Source organism: Pipistrellus hanaki (assembly GCF_964339955.1).
Source record: "Pipistrellus hanaki genome assembly, chromosome: 2".
Taxonomy (NCBI): Eukaryota; Metazoa; Chordata; class Mammalia; order Chiroptera; family Vespertilionidae; genus Pipistrellus; species Pipistrellus hanaki.
The window spans coordinates 113920423-113948069 of record NC_140504.1 but is presented as its reverse complement, the minus strand read 5'-3'; the positions used below and the strand labels follow the sequence as shown (position 1 = coordinate 113948069).

General features: G+C 39.3%; 1 protein-coding gene across 5 annotated transcripts in view; it reads right to left on the bottom strand.

Moving 5' to 3' along the window:
* PRP4K (pre-mRNA processing factor kinase PRP4K) overlaps positions 1–17954 on the bottom strand; it is a 38820-nt gene extending 20866 nt beyond the window's left edge. For 3 of the 5 annotated variants that reach the window (XR_014794035.1, XR_014794036.1, XM_084873123.1), the window contains exons 1-6: positions 17741–17954; positions 12060–13259; positions 8851–9027; positions 5844–5999; positions 4823–4904; positions 2811–3021 (exon numbers count right to left, since the gene is read on the bottom strand). Coding sequence is in view for 2 of the 5 variants with exons in the window: in XM_084873123.1 (XP_084729249.1) it covers positions 2811–3021; positions 4823–4904; positions 5844–5999; positions 8851–9027; positions 12060–13259; positions 17741–17781 (1867 nt within the window). In the remaining 3 variants the exon portion in view is untranslated. Of the gene's footprint in view, positions 1–2810; positions 3022–4822; positions 4906–5843; positions 6000–8850; positions 9028–12059; positions 13260–17740 lie in introns of all 5 variants that reach the window. The other 2 variants (XR_014794037.1, XM_084873122.1) reach the window with 2 other exon arrangements.
* Positions 17955–27647: the final 9693 nt, after the last annotated feature.

Sequence of the window (27647 nt, the reverse complement as noted above, 5' to 3'; positions counted from 1 at the left end):
TAAAAAAAAAAAAAATTAAGTTCTAAATTGTAACTTAAATCTCAAAACATTAATATCCCCATTATAGATATAGGTCTATATCTATTTGTCTTCTAAAAAAGTCCAATAAATCCATAAAAAACAGGGCAAAAAAATTAGAGTTCTTAGAAAAAAAAAAAAGAATATAAATTAAAATTACAATGAAATGCCATCTCTTTCTTATGAGACTGACTAAAAATTGCAAGTATGATGTTTTGTTAATAAGGCTCTCAATAAACAAGCATTCAGACAATGGTTGTGGATGGCAATTAATTGTACGGCCATTATAGAGGAGAATTTGGAAATATATAGAAAAATTACATATTCATTCATTCTTCTGGCTCAGCTATCTCACTTCTAGGAAACTATCTCAAAGATAGAGTGTCAAGCATAAAAAAAAAAAATGACTTAATGCACAACACGAATTCTAACTAATTCTCCAATGAATAACCAACAACTGACACACCTCAAATATACACCATTAGAAGAGAGGTTAAATAAACTATGTCACATTCATTTCATTGGAATAGATAACAGTTATAAAAAATAGAGATTTTCATACAGATGAGTATATATAGTATACTTTTAAAATAGACTTTTATTGATTTCAGAGAGGAAGGGAGGATAGAAACATCAATGATGAGAGAGAATCATTGATCAGCTGTCTGCTGCATGCCCCTACTGGCAGTCAAGCCCGCAACCCAGACATGTGCCCTGACTGGAAATCGAACCCGGGACCCTTCAATCCCCAGGCTGACACTCTATCCACTGAACCAAACTGGCTAGGGCTTTGCTATAATATGCTTTTGTTGTGCCTGTGTAGGTAGATTAAATAAACATAGCACATTCATTACATCAGAATAAAATGCAGTTATAAAAAGAAGTAGTTATTTTCATAAAGATGAATGTGTATACTAGTGTGCTTTTCTTTGTACCTGTATAGGTAGAACACAAACACATACTCATGAAAGCAAATAAACCTGAACCTATCAAATTGGCAGTACAACTTTAAAATAGAATTGTGACTATATATACCTTAGAATGCATTGTAAGTACAAAAAGAACTATTAAATTTCAAAGTGCATTCAGTATATTTTATATTGATAATCATACTGACAACTCTGTATATATGAAAGTTTGAAAATAACCTGAGTTATCAGGTTATTGGTACCAAGTTTTTCACATTAAAAAAGATAGAAATAGAAAATCAAATTATTTAATAAAAACTCTATAATCTCAAATTTAATTGCCAATATCAGTATAAATTTGTCCTTTCTAAAAATGTACATTTTTTTTTTTTTTAGCTTTGGCTGCAAAAAATGTCCAGGAGTAACGGGCACCTCAAATTGCCCTATGATCTCTAAATATTTGCCTACTAAAGGAACCAGAAGCAATAGCTGATTCTGTTGTGGGTCAAGATATGCACAAGGTGGAATATCCTACTGTGGTAGAACAGGAGTTAGAAAATAAAAGACTGGGCCAAATTTGGCCCTTGGTTTATTTTTGTTTGGTCCATTTGCACATTTTTAAATGTCTGGGGAAAAGCATGAAGAATATTTTGTGACATGTGAAAATTTTATAAAATTCAAATTTTGGTATCCATACATCTTTTTTGGGAACACAGCCATTCATGCTCATTCATTCGTGCTAGGTGTGGCTGCTTCTGTACTACAATAGGATTCAGTAATTGGGACAGAAAACAATAGTTTAAAATAATTTATTCTCTGACCTTTTACAGAGTTTGCTGAACTTGACCTAGAAAATACTAAATACTGCAGGATTTGGGTTAAAAAAAAATTAGAAACCAATTTAAAAGGGCTTCTTCCCTCTCTTAGCTAAAGAGAGAACAATCTGAACTTCAAAAAGAAAACTGACAGCAATGCATTGTAACACAAGTAGAAAATGGTACCAACCAAAACCCAACAAAAATCTCATTGGTCATCTGTGGAAGCACTATGGCACCAACTTTATTCAATACTAAAAAAATGCTCAATAAAGAAGAATAACCAAGCATTTATCCTGCCTTTTCCTGTACAAACTACAATCTGGAGTAACCAAATAATGGAAAACTTAAGACAACCACACACATCAATTGATGTAATTATGAAAGTACACACCACCACTTATGAAATATTTTTGCCAAAAACATTAAACCTAAATCCATTTAATTCTAACACTAACCACTAGTTTTCAAGAAATACTGAGGACATAGGAAATGAGATAAAAGACATAAGAATGTGAACAAACAAAAATCAGAATGGAAAAGTTTACGGAACATACAGCCCTGGTATCCTCATAAGTAAATGGTGTGTGTGTGTGTGTGTGTGTGTGTGTGTGTGTGTGTGTGTGTAGGAAATGGAGGGGAAAAACAATTACGACTAAGAAAGACTTAAGACATTAGAAATCAACTATTTATACACCCCAAATATATTTGCATCTTATTTGGGTTTTGATTCAAACCAGCCATTAAGTCTTTATCTAACAAAAATACAAACTGAAATATGTACAGATGAAGTGAAATCTTGGCTAGGATTTGCTTTAAAATACTCTAGCAAGTAAACCACAAGGTTATGAATAGGAGGGAATTTAATATACTGTTTAAGTTATACGAATAGAAAACATCTACAGAAAACATCACTGAGATACATTAATACTGTATTACTGTAAGTTTGGCAGGAGTAACATTCTTAAATCCTTTCACTTTCCCCATCCCGAAACAATCTCTCTCATAAAATTACAGAGCTAAAAATTCAGAGAAAAGCATGGTAAAAATAAGAATCCAACTTACTCACCATTATTTTGTTCAACTGTCATTAGATTATGCTTGGCTTTTACTGAGGCCTCAAATGTATCAACATTTTCCCGTTCATACTCTTTAACATCAGCAGCTACCCTTTCCAGAATGTCGTCTGGAGAAGGTGACCGTGTACGAGTACTACTCTGGGGGCTGCTGGGTTCAGATGGCACAGACATATTGCTATCTTCAGCAAGATATTTATATTTCTGTAATAACAATACAGTCCATTATTTTCATAAAATCTGATACTAAGTATATCTGCTAAAAGGTGCTATATTACAAAGTCAAATAATGTTAAACTTTTAAAAGGTATTAATGCCTTCAATGAATCAGATCCACAATCCCTTATATAATTCCAAAATCCACTAAAGTCTAAAGTAGTTTTTTTATGTATGGTGCACATTCATTAGGTGGCAAAGCTGACTAAACCAGTCATGACACTATTTATAGTCTTATTTTATTTCCCCCAGCAAGAACATAATAAGCCTTGCTGCAGAAATATTCATGTACTTGATAATGGGTTGCTGTTCTAGACCCATGAATGGAGCTAACGTACAGAAATGCACCATATTACCTTTCTAAAATTCAAATATTTCTGAGTCTGAAGCACATCTGGCCCCGAGGGCTGGAGATAAGGGATTGTGGACCTGAACAAAACCAAAAAAAATTTCAACCAAGTCTTTAGGAATATCACTTCAATAACAACAATTTCAATGATCCACAAAAGCTAAGTTTCCTCTGGAATTCAGTTTTGCCCTACAGCCTCTGGAGACTTAAGTTCTTTCTGTCACTCTAACATACCATTAATTGATTTATGGTTTGTTAGGTGTGTTTAGGTGAGCTGCCATGACTGTCCTTTATTTCTGTGTACTGTCCTCCTTATAGTGTAAAAGATATCTATCGTTTTTCATATATTTCAGAATTCTGCCTTTCAATTTCTTTACTCACCTTCCCATCATTAGAAGAAAAGTCTCCTAATGATGATGACAGAAGGTACTTTACAGGGACTATCATCCACAAAGGATCTAGTGGCCATGGCTTTATCTTAGGGTGGCCAAGGAAGAAGAGACAAACTTCTAAGGCAGCTCACCTTATCATTAAATTACTATATCAAGGACAATGTACAGCACTTTCCACATTTAAAAAAATATTTTTATTGATTTCAGAGAAGAAGGGAGAAGGAGAGAGAGATAGAAACATCAATGAAGACGGAGAATCATTGATTGGCTGCCTCCTGCACGTCCTCTACTGGGGATCGAGCCTACAACCCGCAACCAAGGTACATGCCCTTAACCATGATCAAACCCTGGACCCTTCAGTCACAGGCTGAAGCTCTATCTACTGAGCCAACTGGCTAAGGCTCTACCCATGTTTTAAAATCACCTCGCTTGTCAAACCGGTTTGGCTCAGTGGATAGAGCCTCAGCCTGCAGACTGAAGGGTCCTGGGTTTGATTCCGGTCAAGGGCATGTACCTTGGTTGCGGACAAGGGACATCCCCAGTAGGGGGCGTGCAAGAGGTAGGTGATCGATGATTCTCAACAATGTTTCTATCTCTCTCCCTTCCTCTCTGTAAAAAAAAAAAAATCAATAAAATATATTTAAAAAAAATAAAAAAAAACCCATAAAAGTATTTCCATTAAAAAAAAAATCACCTAGTTTTAGAATAGTCTTAAAATTACTTTTCAGATGTTCCATTGAAATAATTACATTTGCATTAGAAAATCTGCCATTTTATTAGACATTAAAAAGTTTTGTTTTCTTTAAACTAGTAATAGGTATAGTTTTTTGCTAAATGAAATTCCTCCAATTTATTCTATACTCATTTATGAGTGCTTTTTTATTCATTACATTTAAAAGGGGTAACTGTTTTAATTTTATTAAGAAACTACCATTTTTTTCAAGCCCTACTGAATTGCTACTACTGTCACTTTTTTAAGTAAAAAACCTTTATTTTACTAAAATATTATTTAAGGTGGATTGATCAAAATTGTACTAAAATCACATACCTGAACAATTGCTTGCCTTTGTATTCTTCTCTGCTCTATTAGGGCCTCTTCATCTTCTTCCTCTACATCAAAGTCTTCGAGGCTTAAAATAATTACAATATATACACGTCATTAACCTTAAACATCCTTAAGAGATTCCAAAACCATAATTTTATATGTTTTAAAAATAAAAATTGGAAAATGTAGATCGGTCATCTGTAAATTTGAGCTAAAGTCTTAAGCTACCTTACTCTCTTTGTCTTTGTTTCTAAACTCTCAGTGCCTGGTTTCAAATCCTGGCAAAAGTAATTTAACCTTCTGTGTCTTATTTTTCTCATTTGTTTCATGGCACCAAAATTGGGAACAAAAGGAAGATCCTTAAATTTTAAAAATGTCACCATTGGCTCTGCCATGACCTTAGTAAAGTCATTTCATCCTCTATCCTCAGTGTACACATCTATAAAACAAGAGGGCTAGGACAGATAAATTGGTATCTTTTCTGTGCCATAGAACCCTTTGAGAGCTATACATCTTTCTCCTTAAAAAATGCACATGCAAACATTTACATACAATCTGAAGGGGATGTAGCTCTACCTCCAAACACTGACCCTGACCAATCCCGACTCTCCACCATGGAACTCCTACAATCTTTATGATCCCTTCCAGTGCAGCCTTTTCTATCATCTGTTCAATGTCCTCTGGAAAAGAAACAAGCTGGGTACTGAATGTATTTGTGTTAAGATTTAGGTATAACACCTTTTTCCAATTTAATTTTCTCATCACCTAACTCTAATCAGGGTTTCTTGACCTTGGCACTGTGGACATTGTGACAATTCATTATGAGGGGTGTTTTGTGTACTGGAGGATGTTGAACAGTATACCTATTAGATGGCCTAAAATGTTTCCAGACACTGCCAAATGGGGAGCCAAATAATTCAGAAGCAAATTAATAGGCTCACTTACAATATTCAGGTGGAAAATAAAGATTAAAGTTAAACAGCGTTTCTCTAAAAAGAAAATTATGGGAAAATTCCATTCTTACTTATCTTCAGATGAAGATTCTTGCTCAACTTTCATTCCTTCAGAAAGACTTCCTTTAAATTTATCTTCCTTTACTTTGCTTCTGCTCCTACGTCTACGACCACCCCGTGATCGAGACCGCCTTCTCATACGTGATCTGCTTCTCCGACCTCTGTCCCTATTTGAGAGAAGATGATATATATTTTTTTCAAAAGCTAAATTTTGCTGTGAATCTAAAACTGTTCTAAAAGTATTAAAAAGTTGATTAAAATTTAAAGTAAAATAACAGTATCAAAAAGGTTAAATAATTAGCTTAACTGAAAATAAAATATAGCTACCCTACTTATTGACTACAAAGAGAACTACAAGGGTGATGGAAATGTTCTACATTTCGCCCTAGCTGGTTTGGCTCAATGGGTAGAGCCTTGGCCTGTGGACTCAAGGGTCCCAGATTTGATTCCAGACAAGGGCACATGCCCTGGTTTCGGGCTCAATCCTCAGTCGGGGGCATGCAGGAGGCAGCCAATCAATGTTTCTCTCATCGCTGATGCTTCTAACTCTCCCTCTCCCTTTCTCTCTGAAATCAATAAAAACATATTTTTAAAAAATGTCCTACATCTTGACAATTGTGTCAAGTCATTTCACCCCTCTATTCTGATAACACATCCCTTTGTCAAAACTCATGAACTGTACACCAAAATGGGTGAATTTTATTTTGTGTAAATGATACTTCAATAAACCTGATTTTTAAAAAGACTGCTGCTGATAAGGTATGGGACAAATATGATAAAATTCAGTTTAATTAATATGGTCCTCAAAAAAAATATGGCCCTCAGATATTTTTATAAATGCCTAAAGGTAAAACCCCTCATGTTAAACAAACAGAAACTATTATAGTTCAAACATTAAAGATACAGTATATGTTAGAAAGATGTGGCACTCCAAGCACACAAATGTTTTATCCTCTATAAAAGGATCGGCAAACTCCCTGTTAATCACATATAACCACCATATTTATCTCAATCTCTTCAGAAACCTCACCAAAAGGGCAGTAAAAGGAACAATTAAAAAGAAAATCTTCAGGCTAAGAAAATGTGAAGAGACATGACAGCCTAGATGCCAACAAAGTCTTGAAATGTGCAAATCAAAAAGAGTAGTTACAGATCAGATCTAAGTATTAGTCCAATAGCAATGGACAAGGTGAAAAAAGAAACAAGTCAGTGTGTGCCACAAAACCCCAGAAAGCCTTGAGCATTGGAGATACTTATGTCCTCTGAAGTATAAAACTTGAGATAAAAGATAAAAAGAATTGTTTGAAAGCCTTTAGGAACAGCTTAATTCTGTGTAGTCCCCTTCCTGACTCAGGAAAAAATATCACTCCCCACTTCACATTCTGGCAGAATACTTGATTTTTTTTATGACAGAGGTGCTAAGACTTATTTTATAGAGAGGTGCTGGTGTAAAATCTGGCCCAAGGTACGGGAGAGACACTCTACTGAAAATAGGATTAAGGAAAAGTTGACATTATGAAGGACCAAAACTTCAGGGAAGCCACATCTATCCTCTTCAGCAGGAGATGATAGGATTCTGGGAAACTCCCACACCCAAAAGAAAAGATACTTAGTTGTTGATATGATCAAGACCTCCTCACTTCATCACCCTCAAGTGATACCCACTAATCCACAAGTTGCACACTGTCAAAATGAAAGAAAGCTTCTGTTCAGCAGTGCCTAACTTTCAAACCAGAACAAGCAGCAATGAAAGATCCAGCTATCTGAGCACACTGATTGGTTGCCTCCCAAATGTGCCCTTACCCAGGCTTGGGGAACCTGCAATTGAGATATGTGCCCTTGATCAGAAATCAAAACTGCAACCCTTCGGTCCAGGGGCCAAGGCTCTAACCACTGGGAAAATGGGCCAAGGCCAAAACTTGTTTTAATCAACTGTTTATGTTATCGATAAGGCTTCCAGCCAAGAGAAGGATATTAGTAGTTACGTAATTAAGTTTTTGGAGAATGGAAATTCATACGTGAATTCTCCATGCTGTTCAAGGGTCAACTGTATAAGTAAGAGAAGACTATAAAGAACAAAAAAACTCCACAAAAATTCATTATCATCTTTGACATAAGAGGCACTATTTCCATAAAACAAAAGTAAAATGTTCTATATAAAAAGAGGTAAAGAGCCAACAAGGTCTTGGGAATACACACACACACACGTAAATATTAGTTAAAATTTTTAATGTATATATGTTATTTTAAAAGGATTCCCTGCTTTAAAAGCCAACCTTTCGATTAAACAACTAACCACTTGTGCTTCATATAAAATGATTTCTATTATGGTAAATTAAATAGGTTTTTGCCCAAAAAGACTTTCATGCCTACTGAGGATATCATCTTGAGGCCATGTTCTTAAGGTGATCAAATACAAGTTAACAGAAATATAAGTACAAAACTGTAAGGCAGACAGAAAACTGGGCTACCTTTTTATCCTGCTAGCTAAAAAAACAATACAGTGGTGCCTCGCATAACGAATGCCTCGCACAGAGAACTTTGGACAGGTTTTTCATGAAACCATCGGCCAAAAAGCAGAAAATGGATGAAGATGTGCAAGATTCAGTAGACTCTACTTAGTCTGTCTTAAAATTAAAAAAATGTGTGTTTTTTTTTTAAAAAATTATGTTTTTAGATGTATCTAAATAAAAATATGTCATCTTAGCATATTTTTTTTTATGTCATCTTAGCATATTTTACGCTACAGAACGAATTATTTTTTTTAACATGTATTGTTATGGGAAAACGATTTTCACATAACGAACTTTTCGCATAACAAGCTTGCTCCTGGAACGAATTAAGTTCGTTGTGTGAGGCACCACTGTATCTAAGCCTAGCTCATTTAATATTTATCTCTTGAAAAAATGTCCTACTTTTAAAAGATTTGAGTTTATAATGAACACTGATTTATTTAAATTTGAAGAGAAACTATATTAAACATTCAGAGTTTAATGAAACAGAGGGCAACATCTTTACCTTCTCCGAGGGGACCTGCTTCTTCTTCTAGGAGACCTGCTCCGTCTGAGCGGGGAGCGGGACCTCCTCCTGATGGGAGATCTACTTGCTCTTCTTCGGGTTGGAGACCACCTACTTATCGGGCTGACATCTTTTGATCTCTCACGTCTACTGAGGATATCGTCACGAGGTCGTGTTCTTAAGAGGACCAAATACAAGTAAATAGGAAAATGAATTAAATCAAAATAAATGTATTTCTTCTACTTGTAATGGACATCTTTACAGTGATTTCTTAAAATCGTTTTTTGTACTTTTAGGTATTATTCTAATTTTGTTTATATAACTTTCAGAATCATGCAAAAATGTTGTGAAAAAAATTCTATTTTCCCAAAATGTTTATTAGAAGGAAGACACCTTGCCGAAATCGGTTTGGCTCAGTGGACAGAGCGTCGGCCTGCGGACTGAAAGGTCCCAGGTTCGATTCCGGTCAAGGGCATGTCTTGGTGCGGGCACATTCCCAGTAGGGGTGTGCAAGAGGCAGCTGATCTGTAATTCTCTCTCATCGATGTTTCTAACTCTCTACCCCTCTCTCGTCTTCTCTGTAAAAAAATTCAATAAATTAAAAAAAAAAAAAGAAAAAGAAGACAACTTTAAAAATAAACATTCACAGTGCTTGCTTTGGCAACACATACATTAAAACTGGAACGATACAGAGAACAGCATCACCCCTGCACAAGAATGACATGCAAATTCATAAAGTGTTCCATATTTTAAAAATAAATGCTCATAAATGTAAAAAGAAAAAGAAATGGCATACTAAAGATAATAAACACAAATTAACATGTTTCGTAACAAAACTTAAATTCACACACACAAAAAGCTTATTTACTCTGGTCTTAGAATTTGAAGAATTATTAAAGATTATTCTTTTTATGTATATATATATATATATATCTTATTGATTTTTTTACAGAGAGGAAGGGAGAGAGAGAGAGAAACATCGACTAGCTGCCTCTTGCACATCCCCTACTGGATGTACATGCCCTTGACTGGAATCGAACCTGGGACCTTTCAGTCCGCAGACCGACGCTCTACCACTGAGCCAAACCGGTTTCGGCTAAAGATTATTCTTAAGGTTAAAGCCACCGACTCCAATTCCAGATAAATAACTCAAAACTTCCCCAAGTGAGTGATACTACATTTCCTAAGTTTAAAGACTTTTATTTCTAAATTTTGAAATTTTTGCAATTAGAAGTCTTATCTTTAACTTATCAATTTCATATAATAGCATCTTACAATCAACGTCAACCTTAGAGCAGAGGAAATATAAAAAGGACAATTCTCTCTCATCGATGTTTCTAACTCTATCCCTCTAGAAAAATCAATAAAATATATTAAAAAAAAAAAAAAAAAGGACAGTTCATCTAGTCATGGAAGTAAATATTGGTATAAATTTCCTACAAGAAAATTTGGCAATACTTTTCTAAAACATAAAATGTACATACCTAACAGTAAACTTTGTAGTTTCATGTCTGTGAACTTATTTTACAAAGAAACCTCACACATAATCCACAGATATCTTAGCATACAATCATGAAAAATTGTAATCAACCTAAATTTTCATTAATACCAAGTGAATGCATAAATTAGTGGAACAACAAACCAGTGTTTCTTTCTCTCTTGCTAAAGAAAAAGAAAAAAAATCAATCAATTTAAAAAGTAATTTTAAAAGATCTGTATGTATTATCAGAGAAGTGTTTGATGAAAAAAAACAAACTGCTGTTAACATGAATTGTATGACTCCATTTTTGTAGGAAAAAAACATTAATATAATTGTATGGCCATAGAAAGGGCTAGAAAGATTCCTCTTAGGAGTAGCAATGGAAGAAGAATAGAGGGAAAGAATTTACCTGCCTCTGCATTTTTTAGTTTCTCTTTAATTAAAATTTCTTCTGTAATTAAAAAAAATTTCTATTTGAAAAAATTCAACTCTAGTCCTTAATAAATTCTTCAAAATATCCTTCACAAACTGAAAGCAAATTGAAGGAGACCAGGATCATTAAGAAACACTTTACATAACCTAATCAGTAACACTAACAACTGCCTCAATGCAAGAAAGCTTATAGGACCATTTCATTACAATGTAACTTAGAAATAAAGAGTCAAGAGTATCTCTTAAAACAGAGCTCTTTAAAAAAGAGCATTATTGAAACTTCTTGAAAAAATATGATAAACTCTAGCTTATTTAAACACATAGACAGTAAATATTAATATATAATAATAAGCGAACAGGAATTTATATTCTTACACAGAATAAGCCAACATTCCCTTAAGTGACACTTGGGCATAATTTCACATGCCTAATCACTGAATATAGAGATACTTAAAAATCTGTTTCTAAAGTACTTTAGACTAAACAATTCCCTAACCCTCCCTTCCAAAATCCATTCTGTGTCTTAAATATTTATTACTTCTATGATCCTAGTAAATAGGATCAATCTATTTTTTTCCATTTATAAATTAAGCATGACAGTCACTTCCCTGAGAAAGTCATAAGATTTTGATAAAAGAACTGATGGACCCAATGTATTATACAAATATGAATTATTTTCATTATTACATATTAGTAAAAAACAAAATAGTCTCTTATACCATTCTTCCTAAACTTAAGGTTTTTTTTTGCAACAATCAGATTATAAATATTTGAATTAACAAAAAAATATTTCCACTTTCAATTTCATTGTGTCTTGGAGCCAAAAGCAATTATAGTTTCAGTTTATAGTTAGAATTCAAAATCATGCCAATTCAAGAGATTAGACAGATCACAAATCTTAAAACTGATAACTCATTTTTTAACTTTTTAAAGTTGAAAATTTCAGCCTATATTGTTCAATAAAGTGATAATTCCCTCTAGGAAATATACTCCCTCCCCATAAATGGGTATACAGAGCTATCAAAATACTTGGATTTAAAGGAATGAATCTACAAATTAGATACTAAATTAAGAACTTGAAAACAAAAAGTTTCTATCATCAAGTTCAGTATTTGTAAATTGTCCACATCCAAGATACACAATGACAAAAGTACAAATGTTAATACAGAAAATGGAATGGATTATACCTAAAACTATAGCTCATTATTATCTCATCTTTCATTGTCCACAAGTTCTAGTTTCTCCTTTAAAATCTGGTGCATTGGTAAAAAGCACTAATATTTTGAAAACAAATTACCTTGGGGAAGAAAGTCGTCTCCTTTCCGGTTCTCTCCGTTTTCTTTCCAAGGATCTGCTCTTGGCTCTTCTACCGGGAGACAGAGTTCGAGAAGGTGACTTGCTCTGCTTAGACCTCCTATCATTTAGAAGTGGAGATCTACTTCTTCGGGATCTATCACGTTGTTTTGGAGACAAACTTCTTCTTTTAGGACTACGACCAGGTCTTCTACTGGGTGACCTATTTTCTTTCCCAGAAGAAGCATCTTTAGAGGGAGATTTAATTGGCTTCTTTTCTTTATCAGTTTCAGACCGTTTTGATTTTCTCTCTTTGGACCGTGACCTTCTGTCTTTGGATTTACCTCTTAAGTCAACTGGGGATCTGGATTTTTTGCCTCGATCACGACTTCTACTTTCATTTATAACTGGGGATTTTTTTCTATCTTTTGACTTATTTTTATCTTCAATCTTAACCTTGTCATCAGTAGGAGATCTGGCCTTCCCAATTTTCTCTTGAGACCGCCTTCTAAGGGTAGGAGATTTTGATTTTCTTGCTTGATCTTGAGACCTACTTCTTTTGGATGGACTTTTAGACTTTTTCCTCTCCTTTGATTTGCTCCTAGTTGTCTTCTCTTTAACTATTTCAACACCTCCCTTACTTTTCTTTTTGTCAGACCTATGTCTAGTCCGTTCTTTGGATCTGCTTTTACTTCGCTTTTTTGTACTATTTTTATTGTCCATAAGTTCAAGTTTCCCCTTGGTAGTGGAAGATCTAGTACTAGACCTATTTCCATTTCTTGCCTTTTCATGAATTTCCCCTTCTTCTTCAGAGCCTGATTCATAACCTTGTAATATGAGCCCCATCCCTGACTGGACCTTTCCTTCCATTAACTCATTATCAAGTTCAGCTTTTATCAAGGCTCTCTGTTTTTCCAAGTCTTCTAGCAAAGCTAAATCATCAAATTTAGTTCTTTTTGCTGGAGACAAACCCTCTTTGTCAGAAGCATCAATAACTTCTTTTCTTTTGTGTTTCTTATGTTTATGCTTATGTTTATGTTTTTTATCCTTATCTTCTTCTAAGGAATGTTTATGTTTCTTATGTTTACTTCTGTGTTTATGCTTCTTTTTTTTGTGACGATTGTGCTTATTTTGAGATTGGTCTTCTGATACTTCTCCATTTTCTTCATGTACACTCTTTTCAGAATTATCAGCATCTTCCATCCTATAAAAATGTATCAAACACATTTTAAAATCATATAATTTATCAAGCATTCATGGTCATAACAAAGTAACGATGATAAAATACATTTCAATCTAATACACAAAAGAATCCCTCATGTTTATGTGTTCATAAACACATAAACATATTTGGGAGACTAATCTCTTTTTCCACTTTAAATTTAGAAGCATACTTAAAAAAAAAAAATCTCTAGGGCCAATATTGAGCATACCCAAAATAAGCACTGCATTATGTGCACTGGTGACTGATGTTAATAGTGTAAATACACCTCCAAGTGTTAAAACTTCATAGTAAACTAACCAGGAGTTAAAGACTCTTGACTTGGAGCAGCCACTGAGCAATCATGTTATTGAAGCACATCAAAGGGTTTTTTGCAGGTCAACAATAATTCAAAGTCAGCAATTTCACATGGTCTAACCCCATGGTTGGCAAACTGTGGCTCTCGAGCCACATGCAGCTCTTCTGAAATAGTGTGAAAATGATCAAAATGTGACAGAGACATGACATGAGCAAATACTGTTGTAAAAATGGCACCGACAGACTTGCTCAAGGCAGAATTACTATAAACCAGGGGTCTTCAAACTACGGCCCGCGGGCCACATGCGGCCCACAGAGGAGTCTGATCCGGCCTGCCAGGTTTTTTGGGCAGTGAGCGCAGCCGAGGTGTTACAGTAGGCATTAGTAGTTCATATAGTCCGGCCCTCCAGCTCTCTGAGGGACCGTGATCTGGCCCCCACTTTAAAAAGTTTGAGGACCCCTGCTATAAACCTTGCACATGTATAGCTGTATATATAGAATTTGGTACTATCTGTGATTATGGCATTCACTGGAGGTCTGGGAATGTATCCCCTGTGAAAAAGAGGGACTACTATATATTAATTCCATATATATAAATTTACATTTTGCAATTTAACACTACACATTTGCAGATATTTAGGTCTATACTACCTGATCTACAACAGGTTTGTCATAAAACAATACTGAGAGCTGATAAATGTTCTTCAAATCACATTATTTGGAAACAAAGCTAAGTTAAAAGTGCAGGCAATATGAAAGTATTTAACAGTATTTGTTCATTTATTTTGTCAAATGAAATGTACCAGTTTTACTCTTCAAATAACCCAGGTCTTGGGGCATCTGGCACAATAGCCATGAAAAAAAAATTTTAAGAAATTTTATTGATTTTTTACAGAGAGGAAGGGAGAGGAATAGATAGTTAGAAACATCGATGAGATAGAAACATCGATCAGCTGCCTCTTGCACACCCCCTACTGGGGATGTGCCTTCAACCAAAGTACATGCCCTTGACCAGAATTGAACCTGGGACCTTTCAGTCCGCAAGCCGACACTCTATCCATTGGGCCAAACTAGCTTCATCTAGCCATGAACAATTTTAAAATAAAGTGACCAGTTACCAACCACAAATGTTACTTTTAACTTCCTTTTCCACATTGTTTCCCCCTCTTCCCCTAGAATATTCTTTGATATCTTACTTGAGGGGCATTCAATTTATGCTTTGGAGACAAAATGGTTAGCAAAAGGAATGCAATTACTCCTTTCTAAGTAATTAAGCCTGTTTCTCTAACAAATTTAACTACTTTAATACAGAACTAATGGAGAAGTAAAAATAAGAATGAATTACAAAAGACCTTCATATACGTATACACACAAACACACAAACACACACACACACACACACACACACACACACACACACACACACTAGTGGCCCAATGCACGAATAAAGATTCATGCAAGAATGGGCCTTTGTTCCCCTGACTGCGGCACTGCCTTCGCTCTGGCTGGAGCAGCCTTTATGCCTTTCCAAACTGCCCAGAGGCCCAGGTGATGGTGATGATGCAAGCATCCCACCCATTCCCTGCTGCTCAGTGCCTGTGTATGCAAATTAACCCACCATCTTTGGTGGGTTAATTTGCATACCCAATCCTGATTGGCTGGTGGGCATGGTGAAGGTACTGTCAATTAGCATGTTATCCTTTAATTAGGTAAATATATAGACACAGACACACATACAGATTCTCTCTCTCTCTCTCTCTCTCTCACTGATTTCAGAGATTAAGGGAAAGAGAAACATTGATGAGAGAGAATCATCAATTGGCCACCTCCTGCATACCCCCACTGGGGATTGAGCCCACAACCTAGGCATGTGCCTTGATGGGGAATTGACCTGCAACCTCCACTGAGTCACACTAGCTGGGCAAGACCATCTATTCTTAAAACGATTTCCTTGCCCTAACGGGTTTGGCTCAGTGGATAGAGTGTCGGCCTGGGGACTGAATGGTCTTGGGTTTGATTCTGGTCAAAGGCATGTACCTGGGTTGCAGCCACATCCCCAGTAGGAGGTGTGCAGGAGGCAGCTGATCAATGTTTCTCTCTCATCGATGTTTCTAACTCATTAACCCTCTCCCTTTCTCTCTGTAAAAAAACAAAACAAAACAAAAAACCCCCCACGATTTCCTTGACCCTCATCTTTTCTAAATCAGATTTGGGATTCTATTTCAAAGAATTAGAACTATCACATCAAAGTGGATCTTTCTGGGACACTGGAAATAAATGAAAATTATTTCAAACCTTAAAGGCTATTTTTAAAATGTATAGAGCCAGACCAGACCGACCATTCAATAGGTAGGAGCTGGGTTCTAAAACCAAACTGCCTGGGTTTAAATCTTGAGTCTCTCACTTAGTACAACTTTGGCCAAGTTAACTTAATTTTTCTGTGCTTTAGTATCATTATCTGTAAAACATGGGAAATAATAGTATATACCACCATCAGGCCATCATAAGGATTAAATGAGTTTATATATTTGTTCAGTGCTTTGAGCAGTTCCTGGTACTTGGTAAGTACAAACAAGTCAATACATGTAAAAATGTAAATGTTTAGCCCTGGCTGGTTTTGCTCAGTGACTACAGAGCATCAGCCTGTGGACTGGGGGGGATGTGTCTGCCAAGGTACATGCCCTTGACTGGAATCGAACCTGGGACCCTTCAGTCCGCAGGCTGATGCTCTATCCACTGAGCCAAACCATTCAGAACAAGGACTTTAGTTTTTTTTTTTTAATATTTCTTATTGATTTTAGAGAGAGGGAGGGAGAAACATAGATGAGTCCACAACCTGGGCATGTGCCCTGAAGGGGAATCAAACCCAGACCTCTCCGTTCAACCACTGCAAAGCATAAGATTGTACTGTACTGGCATAACACTGTAAGGGCGCCACACTATGACCTCGATGAGAACAAAATGAGACAAAGTCTAGTTAAAACTGTAGACTCCATTTGCTATCCTCTAAGTCAGATTGTGATTATGATAACACAACTTTCAAATTCAAAGATCCTTAATGAAAAACTTCACTGTCTAGCTGAGTAAAGCAAATGATTGAGGAGTCCCACTGGTTGCACAGCAATGAAGTGTTGGGCCGTCTGGTGGCAAAGATTTCTCCTATCTCTCAATCCCAAGTTGCTGGGATATATCTACCGCTTTTCTAAAATGGCTGGAAACAAGTCAGATAATGCTGACGCAAAAACAGTCGATATAAGAATATTGTTTTAAAATCCAATCTCTTTTATGTTCTTGTTTGAGATTTCCTAACATAAACACGAAAAACAAATACCCTGATTTCAGTTAAGCAATGGCTAGCTTCTGTAACATATACAGGTATGTATTCCACTTGGCCACATCCATTCTTACGTTAGCTTATCTATAAAGTGCTTGGGTCTGAAGGAGCTGACAACTTCCACTAGGACCTCCAGGGTTCTCCCTGAGAAGCGTTATAGGGAGGCCAAAAATGCCAGGCCTTCCACCCAAAGACTTGGCCTTACTTTGTCTACGTTTACAAGTTGGCAAATAAGCGGCCAATAACATATCGGGTGGATGACGGAGTAAAGAGCAGAGGGGTGGCGAGATGAAGTGCACAAACTAGAGCTGCGAGTGACCCTAGCCCCCCTCCTCCTCTCAGTTTTCTGGCTCTAAAGCTGACCCCCGCAGCAGGACGACCGGCACTGCATGCGGAAGGAAGCAACGTCTCAGGGCCGGCCCGGGGGCTGCACTGCTCCTCGGATCCCCAGCACCGCGGCTTCGAGTGCGGCGGCCCGAGACCGCCGATCGCACCGAGTGGGAGGACTAGGAAGGCGCGACCGCACGGTGGCCGCAGCCGCCCGGAGCGCGGGAGCTGTGAGGCCGCCCGCGCCCATGCCTCCGGGAGGGACGACGCGCGGCAGGCCGCGGCCACCTCTGACCCAACAGACGCCGCAGCCTCCGGGAGCCGAACTCGCAGGCCGGCCGCGGCGCCTCACGTTTCCCGCCCCACCACGTATCGCGCGGGCAAAAGCAAAGTTTGGCTCTCGCCGTTAGGCCTGGACTTTCCCGCCCGCCGGTGCAAGCGCCCACCGTCTGCCACTCGGCAGCCCCCGGGGCTCCGGCCTCCGGTAATACGGATAGGGACTTACTCGGACTGTTCCCGCAGACACGGAGCCTCCGCGGCGGCCATCTTGAACTTCCTGACTCCTAAGCGGCGGCGGCGGCCCGGACGCTAGCGCCTACAGCAAGGGGAGGAAGACGGAGCGGAGCCGCCGCGCATGTGCCAGCGCGCAGCGCACCGTGGAGCTCTGAGTCCGCTCCGAGAACCCAGCTATAAGAGCGCATCCGGGGGCAGGGCCTGCGAGCGTGATGACGCAACTTCCCCCAGGCGAGGGTGGGGCGCGAGGCGCGGGGGCGCGGCGCTTGCTAAGGGTTCGAGGCCCAGGGACCGGCCTGCTCTCTGCACTAGTCAACGTTGCAATGGAACTTGCTGGAGAGGGAGGAAAGGCAGTCAGTGAGAGGTCCGTGTCATGTGTTTTCACTAGGTCCAGCAGTGGAGTAAAAATTCTCAGTCTATGGCAAACAAAAGGGTGATTTTGCTTGAGCTGCGCTGGATGCCTTTTTACCGGCTGGGTAATTCAACCAGAAGTAGCATTAAGGGAAAAGTTTGTACAAAGGCATATTGAGAATGCTGGGAAGTTAGAGCTGCACTTAGAACGTAAATGTATTTTAATATATAGCCATTATTGATACATTTACTGAAAACATGAACTTTTTTCAGTTTTTGCCAAATCCAGGGATAATGATAGGAGTCGTTAGAGTCACTGGTTCTGTAAATTGAAGTTTTAAGTAATATTTTTGGTTCAAATTGTCTATGTTTTTCTATAATAATGGGCTACAGTAATGGGACTAGATGAAATACTGTATAAAAAACATTTATTGACTCTTGGAGAGTTTTCAGCACCGTATAGGATTTTATATCGCTCTGAGGGGGGAGGGAGGAGTACCATTCTCCTTACTCCGGCACCTGGAAGGAGGGTGACCATTACTTTCATTCTTAAAAACAATTGAGTTTGGTTTTTATATTAAAATAACAAAAATAATAAATTATCTATATAAAACCCTATATGCAAATAGGTCAAATGATGTATGCTGACCTTGCTAAGCCTTGACCCTTCTAGCTTTTGTGTTCAAGGAGCAAAAAATAAAATTACCCCCTTTCCTCTTCCTTCCTTGCATTCTCTCCTTAGGGAGGCTTTTAAACCGTTTGCTCTCTAGAATCCTTGGCTGGGGAAGATAATGGCTTCAAATTGCCCCCAGTATTTGGCCTTGTTTTAACTTTCCTTCCTCAGTTTCCCTATTCCTCTGGCCCTGGAGTTTTCCTAGCTTTTACTGCCCTGTAACAATTCAGCAAGTGTTTATGAAGCAACAAACTTTTCATTTTCAAACTATAACCCCAACTTTTCATTCTTTCTGTTCTTCCTCCGCCAATTCAGGAACTTCCGCTCTGGAAATCTGCTTAGCAAAATCCCTTTCCTAGCCAGCTCGGCAGAAAAGCAGTTTAGGCATAAATCGCCAGAGGGAAAGCAGTTTAGGAATAAATCACCGGAGAGGCGGGGCCTCAGCGAACTGGCGCTTCCTCGCTACGCCCCGCCCAGGAAGTCGCGCGAGTGCGTGAGTGCGTGCGTGCCGTGCGTAGCAGGAAGGGGTGGGCAGGTCTGCAGTCCTTTGCAGTTCCGGCCCTGAAGCTACGGGTCCAGGCAGGACTTCCTGCTTGTGGTCGGTGCCTTCGTGCTCCCTCCGGGCAGGCGTTTGCTCCGTGGGTCCGAGCCAGCTCCTCAGTCCCCGTCAGTCCCGCACTGATGCCGCCATTACAGCCGGGCGGTTTCCCAGCTTCGGGCCCTGGCGGAGGCCCACCCACCAGAGAATCCTGCGCCCCTAGAACCTCCGGCAGCCGCGTTCAGTAAAGCGGGGACTGTTTTGCTGGAGAGAATGGTGAAAGCTAAGCGCTTGGCGTCCCCCGCCCTCCGACCCCCAAACAATACCGAACAGGTTTGCGGGTCCAGAAACGGGGTTTTGGGAACAAACTTGCATTTTTGAACATTTCGACTTGTTCTTGCTATCGTTTCTTTCAAGCATTATTACTTTCGTACAAGATACACATTCCAGAAATAGTTTGATAATGCCTTTGAATTAACTTCCTCCCGTGGAAAAGTAAACTAAGCAACACTGGCATCGTCCATCGCGTGAGGCTCATAACGCAGTCTTTAACAAAAGTGAAGAGCACCACAAAATCCTTCGAAGGAAACTGGTCTATGAAAGAGTCCCCAGATCGCCTTTTGGATAATACTTAAGTTTTTAACTAGTTTAAATCTAGATTTGGAGTTTGTAGCCGTTTGGGAACATACTGGGCTGTAATTCCTTTATTACAGAACAAAAACTACTCTTTGTTTCAATTTAACTTTTTTGTTGTTTGTTTTAAAGCAGTTCTGATGAGTTCATGAAAATCTAGAATGTAAAAGCAAAAGGAAACAAAACCCCCCAGAGTTCCATTACCCAAACTGAGCCAACGTTAACATATTAGTGTATTTTGGCCTATTTCCATATGAAATACTAAGTTTTCTTGTGCTCGTGCATGAAATGCGATATTTCCCTTTTTCATGTAATATGCCCATCAGTTTTTTCATTATTCTAGTTTTAGTAAACACTTGTATAACTACAGGATGCCCCTTTTCTTTGTTACTGGTTGTCTGTCCTTTCAGTTTTGTATTGTTGTATATGAGTATGATGAGGCAATATCTAGAATTATATTTAGAGCATGACCATTCAAGCCAGAGAGACCTGGGCTTCACCACTTGCTCTGCAACTTCAACGTATTTACTAGGAACCTTTTGGGGCCTCATTTTGCACTACTAACACAAAAATAATTCTCATCACATAGAGTTATTACAAGAATTAAATGAAATAATGAAAGTGGCTGGAACATATATTAGTAAATATAAGCTTTGTAGGCAATGTTTGTTTTGGGTTTTGTTTCTTTTTTTCTGTAATCCACATGGTTTATTTCCAAATTTCATATATAACTAAATGCTATCACCACTGGATGTGGGGATTTTATACACAGCTTTTTATACAGTTTATTACATAGTAATACATAAAAGCATAAATACTACATATATTAAAAATTTTTTTGCAATAAGGAAAAATGAAAATTGTCTATAATCATACTACCTATAAATAACTTTTATTCACATTTTATAATAGGGCTTATCCTTTCTCACTTTTTTATACATTTATACATATATTAATGATATTTTTAAAATAGGGTTTATAATAAATTCAGGTTAATAACTTGCTGAGGACAGCAGTTAAGTGTAAAGAGAATGTAGTGGTTAAAGAAGGAAAAAATAAAGCTGGAAAGAATTTGGATTTCATTTAAAATTTGACGTTTAATTTGTATAGAAGGTTCACTTTGCTGTTGTGTGAAGATAGATAACAGAGCTCAGGGTGGAAAGGTGGAATCCAGTTAGGAATATAATTCAGTAATCCCTTGAATGACAGTGGAAGTAGAAAAAGTAGTTGGATTCTGGATATATTTTGAAAGAACAAGCTGTAAAATTCACAAATTGATTGGATGTGGGATGTGAGAGTCAGAAACTTAAGTTACTACCTGAGCAATTGGATGGTTATAATTGCCACTTACAGAGAAAATGAAGGAGCAGATTTTAAAGGTGGGTGGGGATGAGGGAGGCTGAGTTCTGTTTTAGTCCTTACATTTCAGTCTTAGATGTCTGCTGAATGTGGAGTCTTAAAGACTTCATTTATTGTTAAGTTGTCCATTTCTACTTTAATTTTTGTGAGTTTTTGCTGCACTTTTTTTGGTTATCTGTTATTAAGTAATACATGTTTATAAATGTTACAGTTTCCTGTTGAATTGACACTTATTACAAAAATGTCCTTATTTTTCTCTATTAACATTTAAAATAATTTTGCTTGACATTACAACTTTATTATGGTTGCTAATTACACGATTTGTACCATCAAATCTAAAGTGTGTTTCCTCTATACCAGGGGTCTTCAAACTTTTTAAAGTGGGGGCCAGATCACGGTCCCTCAGAGAGCTGGAGGGCCGGACTATATGAACTACTAATTCCTACTGTAACACCTCGGCTGCGCTCACTGCCCAAAAAACCTGGCGGGCCAGATCAGACTCCTGTGCGGGCCGCATGTGGCCCGCGGGCCGTAGTTTGAAGACCCCTGCTCTATACAGTATGCAGTTTTTTATATATATATATATATATATATATATATATATATATATATATATATATATATATATATATGTATGTATATATATCTCCTAATCTATGGATCTGCCTTTTAATTAGATTACTCTATTTATTTTTAAAATGTTTTTATTAATTTTTAGGAGGAGAGAGAGAAAGTGAGAGAGAAACATTCATCACTTGCCTCCCACATGTACCTCTTGCAGGAATTGAGCCCAAAACCTGGGCATGTGCCCTGATGGGGAATCAAATCAGCAACCTTTCAATTCACAGGACAGTGCTCAACTACCTGAGCCACACCAGCCAGGGCTGTGTACTCCATTTATGTTTAATGTTACTGATATAGTTGAGTTATGTGTCCCATTTTTACTTTTTGTTTTCTGTATGTCTCATATCTTTTGTGTTCCTCTATCCCTTCTTTACTGCTTTTTATTAAATTAAGTGAATATTTACTCCTATAGCAGTTTAATTTTTTAATTGATTTTTTTTCATTTTTTAAAAAGTTAATTCCTTAGTGGTTGGTTGTTCTAGGACTTGCCATATATCTCTTAGAGCCATCACCAGATTTACAACAACTTAATTCCAATAAGATTGAAGAATTTTATTCCAATATAGTTTTGTTTCCCTGCTTTTTAAGATATAATTATTATACATATTGTATCTATAAATGTTACAAACCTCACAATATATTGTTATAATGGTTACATCTTCTTTAAAAAAATATATTTCTATTGATTTCAGAGAGGAAGGGAGAGGGATAGAGAGATAGAAACATCAATGATGAGAGAATCATTGCTTGAATCATTGCTTGACTGCCTCCTGCATGTCCCCCATTGGAGACAGAGCCTGAAACCTGGGCATGTGCTGCACTGACCAACCACTAAACCACACTGGCTGGGCTAATGGTTATATCTTTTAAAGAAGCTGGAAGAAGAAAGAAGTACATATTTATAGCTTTTGTTATATTGACCTTATTGATCATTTCTGGTTCTCTTTATTTCTTGTTCTTGTTGATTCAAGTTACTATCTGGAATGATTTCTTTAGCCCAATACAGTTTTGCTCCTACTGACTTCTGCTGTACTCTATTAATAAATATTTCTATATGGTACATTTCTATACGTTATAGGCTCAATGATACATTACATATATTGTCTGGTACAGTTGCTTTGTTTCATGTGTGCATCATATATATAATACACACTCACACACATATACATATGAATATCTATACTAATAAAAGTCTAGGTGGCCCTCACGTGCGACATCATCACAAGATGGCCGTGTGCACAGCCTAGCATCCACTCCTTATAATGAGGCCTGGGGTTCCCGTGGCTCCGTGCAGCAAGAAGGAGGTCTCCACATCTCCGCTGTCTCCCTGGAGGAGGTAGGTTGTGGCAGTTGTGGGTGATTGGGCCAGCAGGGGAAGGCAGTTGGGGGCAATCAGGCTGGCAGGGAAGGGCAGTTGGGGATGATCAGGCCAGCAGGGGAGCAGTTAGGCATCAATCAGGCTGGTAGGGGAGTGGTTAGGGGGCAATCAGGCTGGCAGGCAGGTAAGTAGTTAGGAGCCAGCAGTCCCAGATTGTGAGGGAAATCCCCTGAGGGTTCCTTGATTGGAGAGGGTGCAAGCTAGGCTGAGGGACACCCCTGCCCCCCCCGCACAAATTTTGTGCACCAGGCTATTAGTATACGTATGTTTTGTGTGTGTGTGTGTGTGTGTGTGTGTGTGTGTATATATATACACACTGGGCACCTGTTGCAGGAATATTCCTGCAAGACTTCCGCAGGCTTCCTTCCCGCCACCCCACCTCTTTTGCCCTGCCCTGCCCTGCCCACGGCCACCTCCGCCACTGTCTCTGCGGCCATGCCCACTGCCACTGCTGTGTGCCCCGCCCACCTGCTCACTGCACTTCTGCCGCACAACTCCCCTAGCCCCGCAAGCGCTGCCAGTGCTTTCCCTTCAGCAGCCACAGCTGCCTTGCTTTCAACTTTCCCTCCCTCTTCCTTCTATGCTATCTTCAGTCTTCACTCCTCCCTCCCTCTGTGTTTGCAACTTAACCGCCATCTTTGTTGGGTTAATTTGCATACTCTGGCTCGTGGGCGTGGCTTGTGTAGCAGAGTGATAGTTAATTTACATGTTACTCTATTATGTTAGGTGTGTGTGTATATGTATATATACACATATATGTATATGTATATATGTATACATATTATTGATTTCAAAGAGAAAGAAAGAGAGACCAAAACATCAGTGATGATCAGCTGCCTCTTGCATGTCTCCCACTGGGACCGAGCCCACAACCCCCGGGCATGTGTCCTGGCTGGGAATTGAACTGTGACATCCTGGTTCATAGGTCGACGCCCAACCACTAAGCCACACTGGCCAGGCTGACAGTGGTTTTAGCAACGTTTTCTTTGCTTGTTTTCCTCGAATACTCAGATGTTAAACTCCACCAATTGCTGGCTGATTGAAAGCCTGTTTTCAACATTATCCTATGGCACATATTGTTCCCCAGACCAAACTAATTGTTTTCAGGTTCATTTTAAAGGATAGTTTCTGATATCACTATTTGAGATGTGGTCTGACTCCAGATGGATTTCTACCAGCAGTCTCTTTCCTTGGTTCTTACAAAAAAAGTATATCTCTCAACTTTACATTTTGTTTCAAAGTATCTACTAGATATACTCCAGAGTTTTTACTATTCACTTTAGGTCTGTATATCACCAATGAAACTAGAATTTTGATGTGATGTCAGTTTTTCATGACTTTTAGAAGCTTTTTGAAGTTTAAGAGAAAATTACTTAATTTTCCAGGTAAAATTAATCTGCCTACAAGTCAGAGCACTTTATATTGAAATTCTTTTCATTGCAGTTGAAAACAGCAGTTTGTGAAGAAACCTCAGTATGCCCTGTTCTTCAATCATATTCCTCAATAGGTGAATACATAAACAAACTATTGTACATCGATACACTAGAATACTATCTTCTATATCCTATATAATAAAGAGGTAATAGGCAAATTGACTATCACTCCAATACACAAGATGGCCTCTCCCATGTGGTCAAAGAGGGCCACTCCCATATGGACACAAGATGGCCAGCAGGGGAGGGCAGTTGTGGGCAATCAGGCCTGCAGGGGAGGGCGGTAGGGGTGACCAGGCCTGCAGGGGAGGGCAGTTAGGGGCAATCGGGTCAGCAGGGGAGCAGTTAGGTGTCGATCAGGCTGGCAGGGGAGTGGTTAGGGGGTGATCAGGCTAGCAGGCAGAAATAGTTAGGGGCAATCAGGCAGGCAGGCAGGCAAGCAGTTTGGAGCCAGCAGTCCTGGATTGTAAGAGGGATGTCTGACTACCCATTTAGGTCCAATCCCTGTGGGCAGTCGGACATCTCTCGATGGGTTCCATATTGGAGAGGGTGCAGGCTGGGCTAAGGGACACATACCTACCCACTCCCCCTGTGCATGAATTTCGTGCACCAGGCCTCTAATATATTTATAAAACCCTAATATGCAAATAGGCTGAATGGTGGAACAACTGGTTGCTATGACATGTGCTGACCATCAGGGGGGGTGTGCAGAACATGGTGGGCATCAACTGCAGCAGGGTGGGGCACCCGTAGCTGTCATTGGAGCGAGCCTCTAGTGGTTACTGAAAGTTCTTTGCTCCTACATGCTATGGTTCCACCTGGCTCTTGTACCCGCTGCTGGCCCTGTCAGCAGGTGCTGGCTACCAGCCCCGATCACCCCTCGGCTTCTCTACCTTCCCCTGCTCCAGGGGGATGATCAGGGCCAGCAGCCATTACTTGCACCTGCTGTTGGCAACAGTCCTGCTCATACTTGCTGCCAGCACCTGGCACTGGTCCTGATTACTTAATGCCATCTGTGGGTGCAAATGGCGGCTGCCAGCCCTAATCATCCCTCAGAGCTTCTCCACCTGTCCCTGCTCCTAAGGGGCAATAGGGACAGCAGCTGCCACTCTCACCTGCTGACAGCACTGGCCCTGCTCGCACCTGCTGCTGGTGCCAACCCCAATTGCTCCATGTCATCAGCAGATGCAATCAAGGCCGGCGCAGTCAGTGCATGTGAGTGGCAGAGGTGGGAGCAGGGGCTGCTGGCAGACAGGAGTATGGGAGGGTGGGAGAGGCTGGGTGGGGGCACGGAGGATGGGCCAAGACCCACCCCTTTGCCCATTGCAGCCTCACAGCCCACAGTTCCTTTTAAGGTGCATGAATTCATGCACTGGGCCCCTAGTTCAGTGATTAAAAAAAAGAACTTGAAGCCATGAAAAAACATGGAGGAATCTTAATGCACATTGATAACTCAGAAACAGGCAAAACTGGAGACAGTAAAAAGATCAGTGGTTGATCGGGCTCAAGGGGAGGAACGGGTAAATAGGTAGAACACAGAGGAATTTTAGGGCAGTGAAATTACTGTGTATAATACCATAACGATGGATACATGTCATTATACATTTGTCCAAAGTCATAGACTGTACAATGTCAAGAGTGAACCCTAATGTAAACTATTTGTTAATAATAATGTGTCAATATTGGTTCATTAGTTATAATAAATGTACCCCAGTGATGCAGAATGTTAATAATAGGGGAAACTGAGAGTGGGGTGAGAGGAATATATGGTAAACATTTACTTTGCTCAGTTTTTCTGTAAACATATAACTGTTCTAAAAAAAAATGTAAAGTGTATTAAAAAAAAAACTCAGCTAACAAATTTGTGAGGTAGACCTCTATATGGTGTAAGTGTAAGGGGAAGTATCTTTGTATTAGTGGATGGAGTCATAGATAACTAGATAGTTTAGCAACATAATTTCTTTCACATCCACAATAGATTATTTTAAAATTTGTGTTACTTATAGTAAAGAATTAATACCAGTTCTTTTGTATGTTAATCCTATCTAATACAAGAGTAATATGCGAGTTAACCACCACTCCGCTACACCCACAAACCACGCCTACCAAACACACCCACCAGTCAATCAGAGCAAGTATGCAAATTAACCCCAACCAAGATGGCTGTAGCCACAGAGAGAGCAGGAGGCAGGCTTTGGTTTCCCTGGCAATGGAGGAAGCCAAGCTTTCCAAACACCCTGGATGGCTCAGGCCTCCACTCTAGGCTACAAAGTTTCAATTATACAAGATATATAAATTCCAACAGAAATGGCAGCAGCCACAGAGCTGAAAGAGCAGTGGGCTAGGGTTGCCCTGGTTAATGGAGGAAGTCAAGTTTCTGCAGCCCTGGTCAGCTCAGGCCTTCACTCCAGGCTACAAAGTTTCAATTGTAGAAGATACATAAATTCCAACAGAAATGGCTGCCGCCACCGAGCGAGCAGGCTTGGCTCCTCTCTAGGCTGCAAAGTTTCAATTGTAGAAGATAAATTCCAGATTCAAGGGCCTCTGCTTGGGTCGTCGCGGGGCGTGCCTGGCCTGCAAACCACCACAGGCCTCTCGCCCAGGCTATCCCACACCCCAAGGGAACTCCACCCTGATCCAGGACACCCTTCAGGACAAACCAGCTGGCCCCCACCCATGCACCAGGCCTCTATTCCATCTAATAAAAGTAATATGCAGATTGACCATCACTCCAACACAGAAGATGGCTACCCCCATGTGGTCAAAGATCCTGCCCCCATGTGGACACAAGATGGCCACCACAAGATGGCCATCAGGGTAGGGTGATTGGGAGGGACCAGGCCTTCAAGGGAGGGCAGTTGGGGGCAATCAACCCTGCAGGGGAGGGCTGTTAAGGGTGACTAGGCTGGC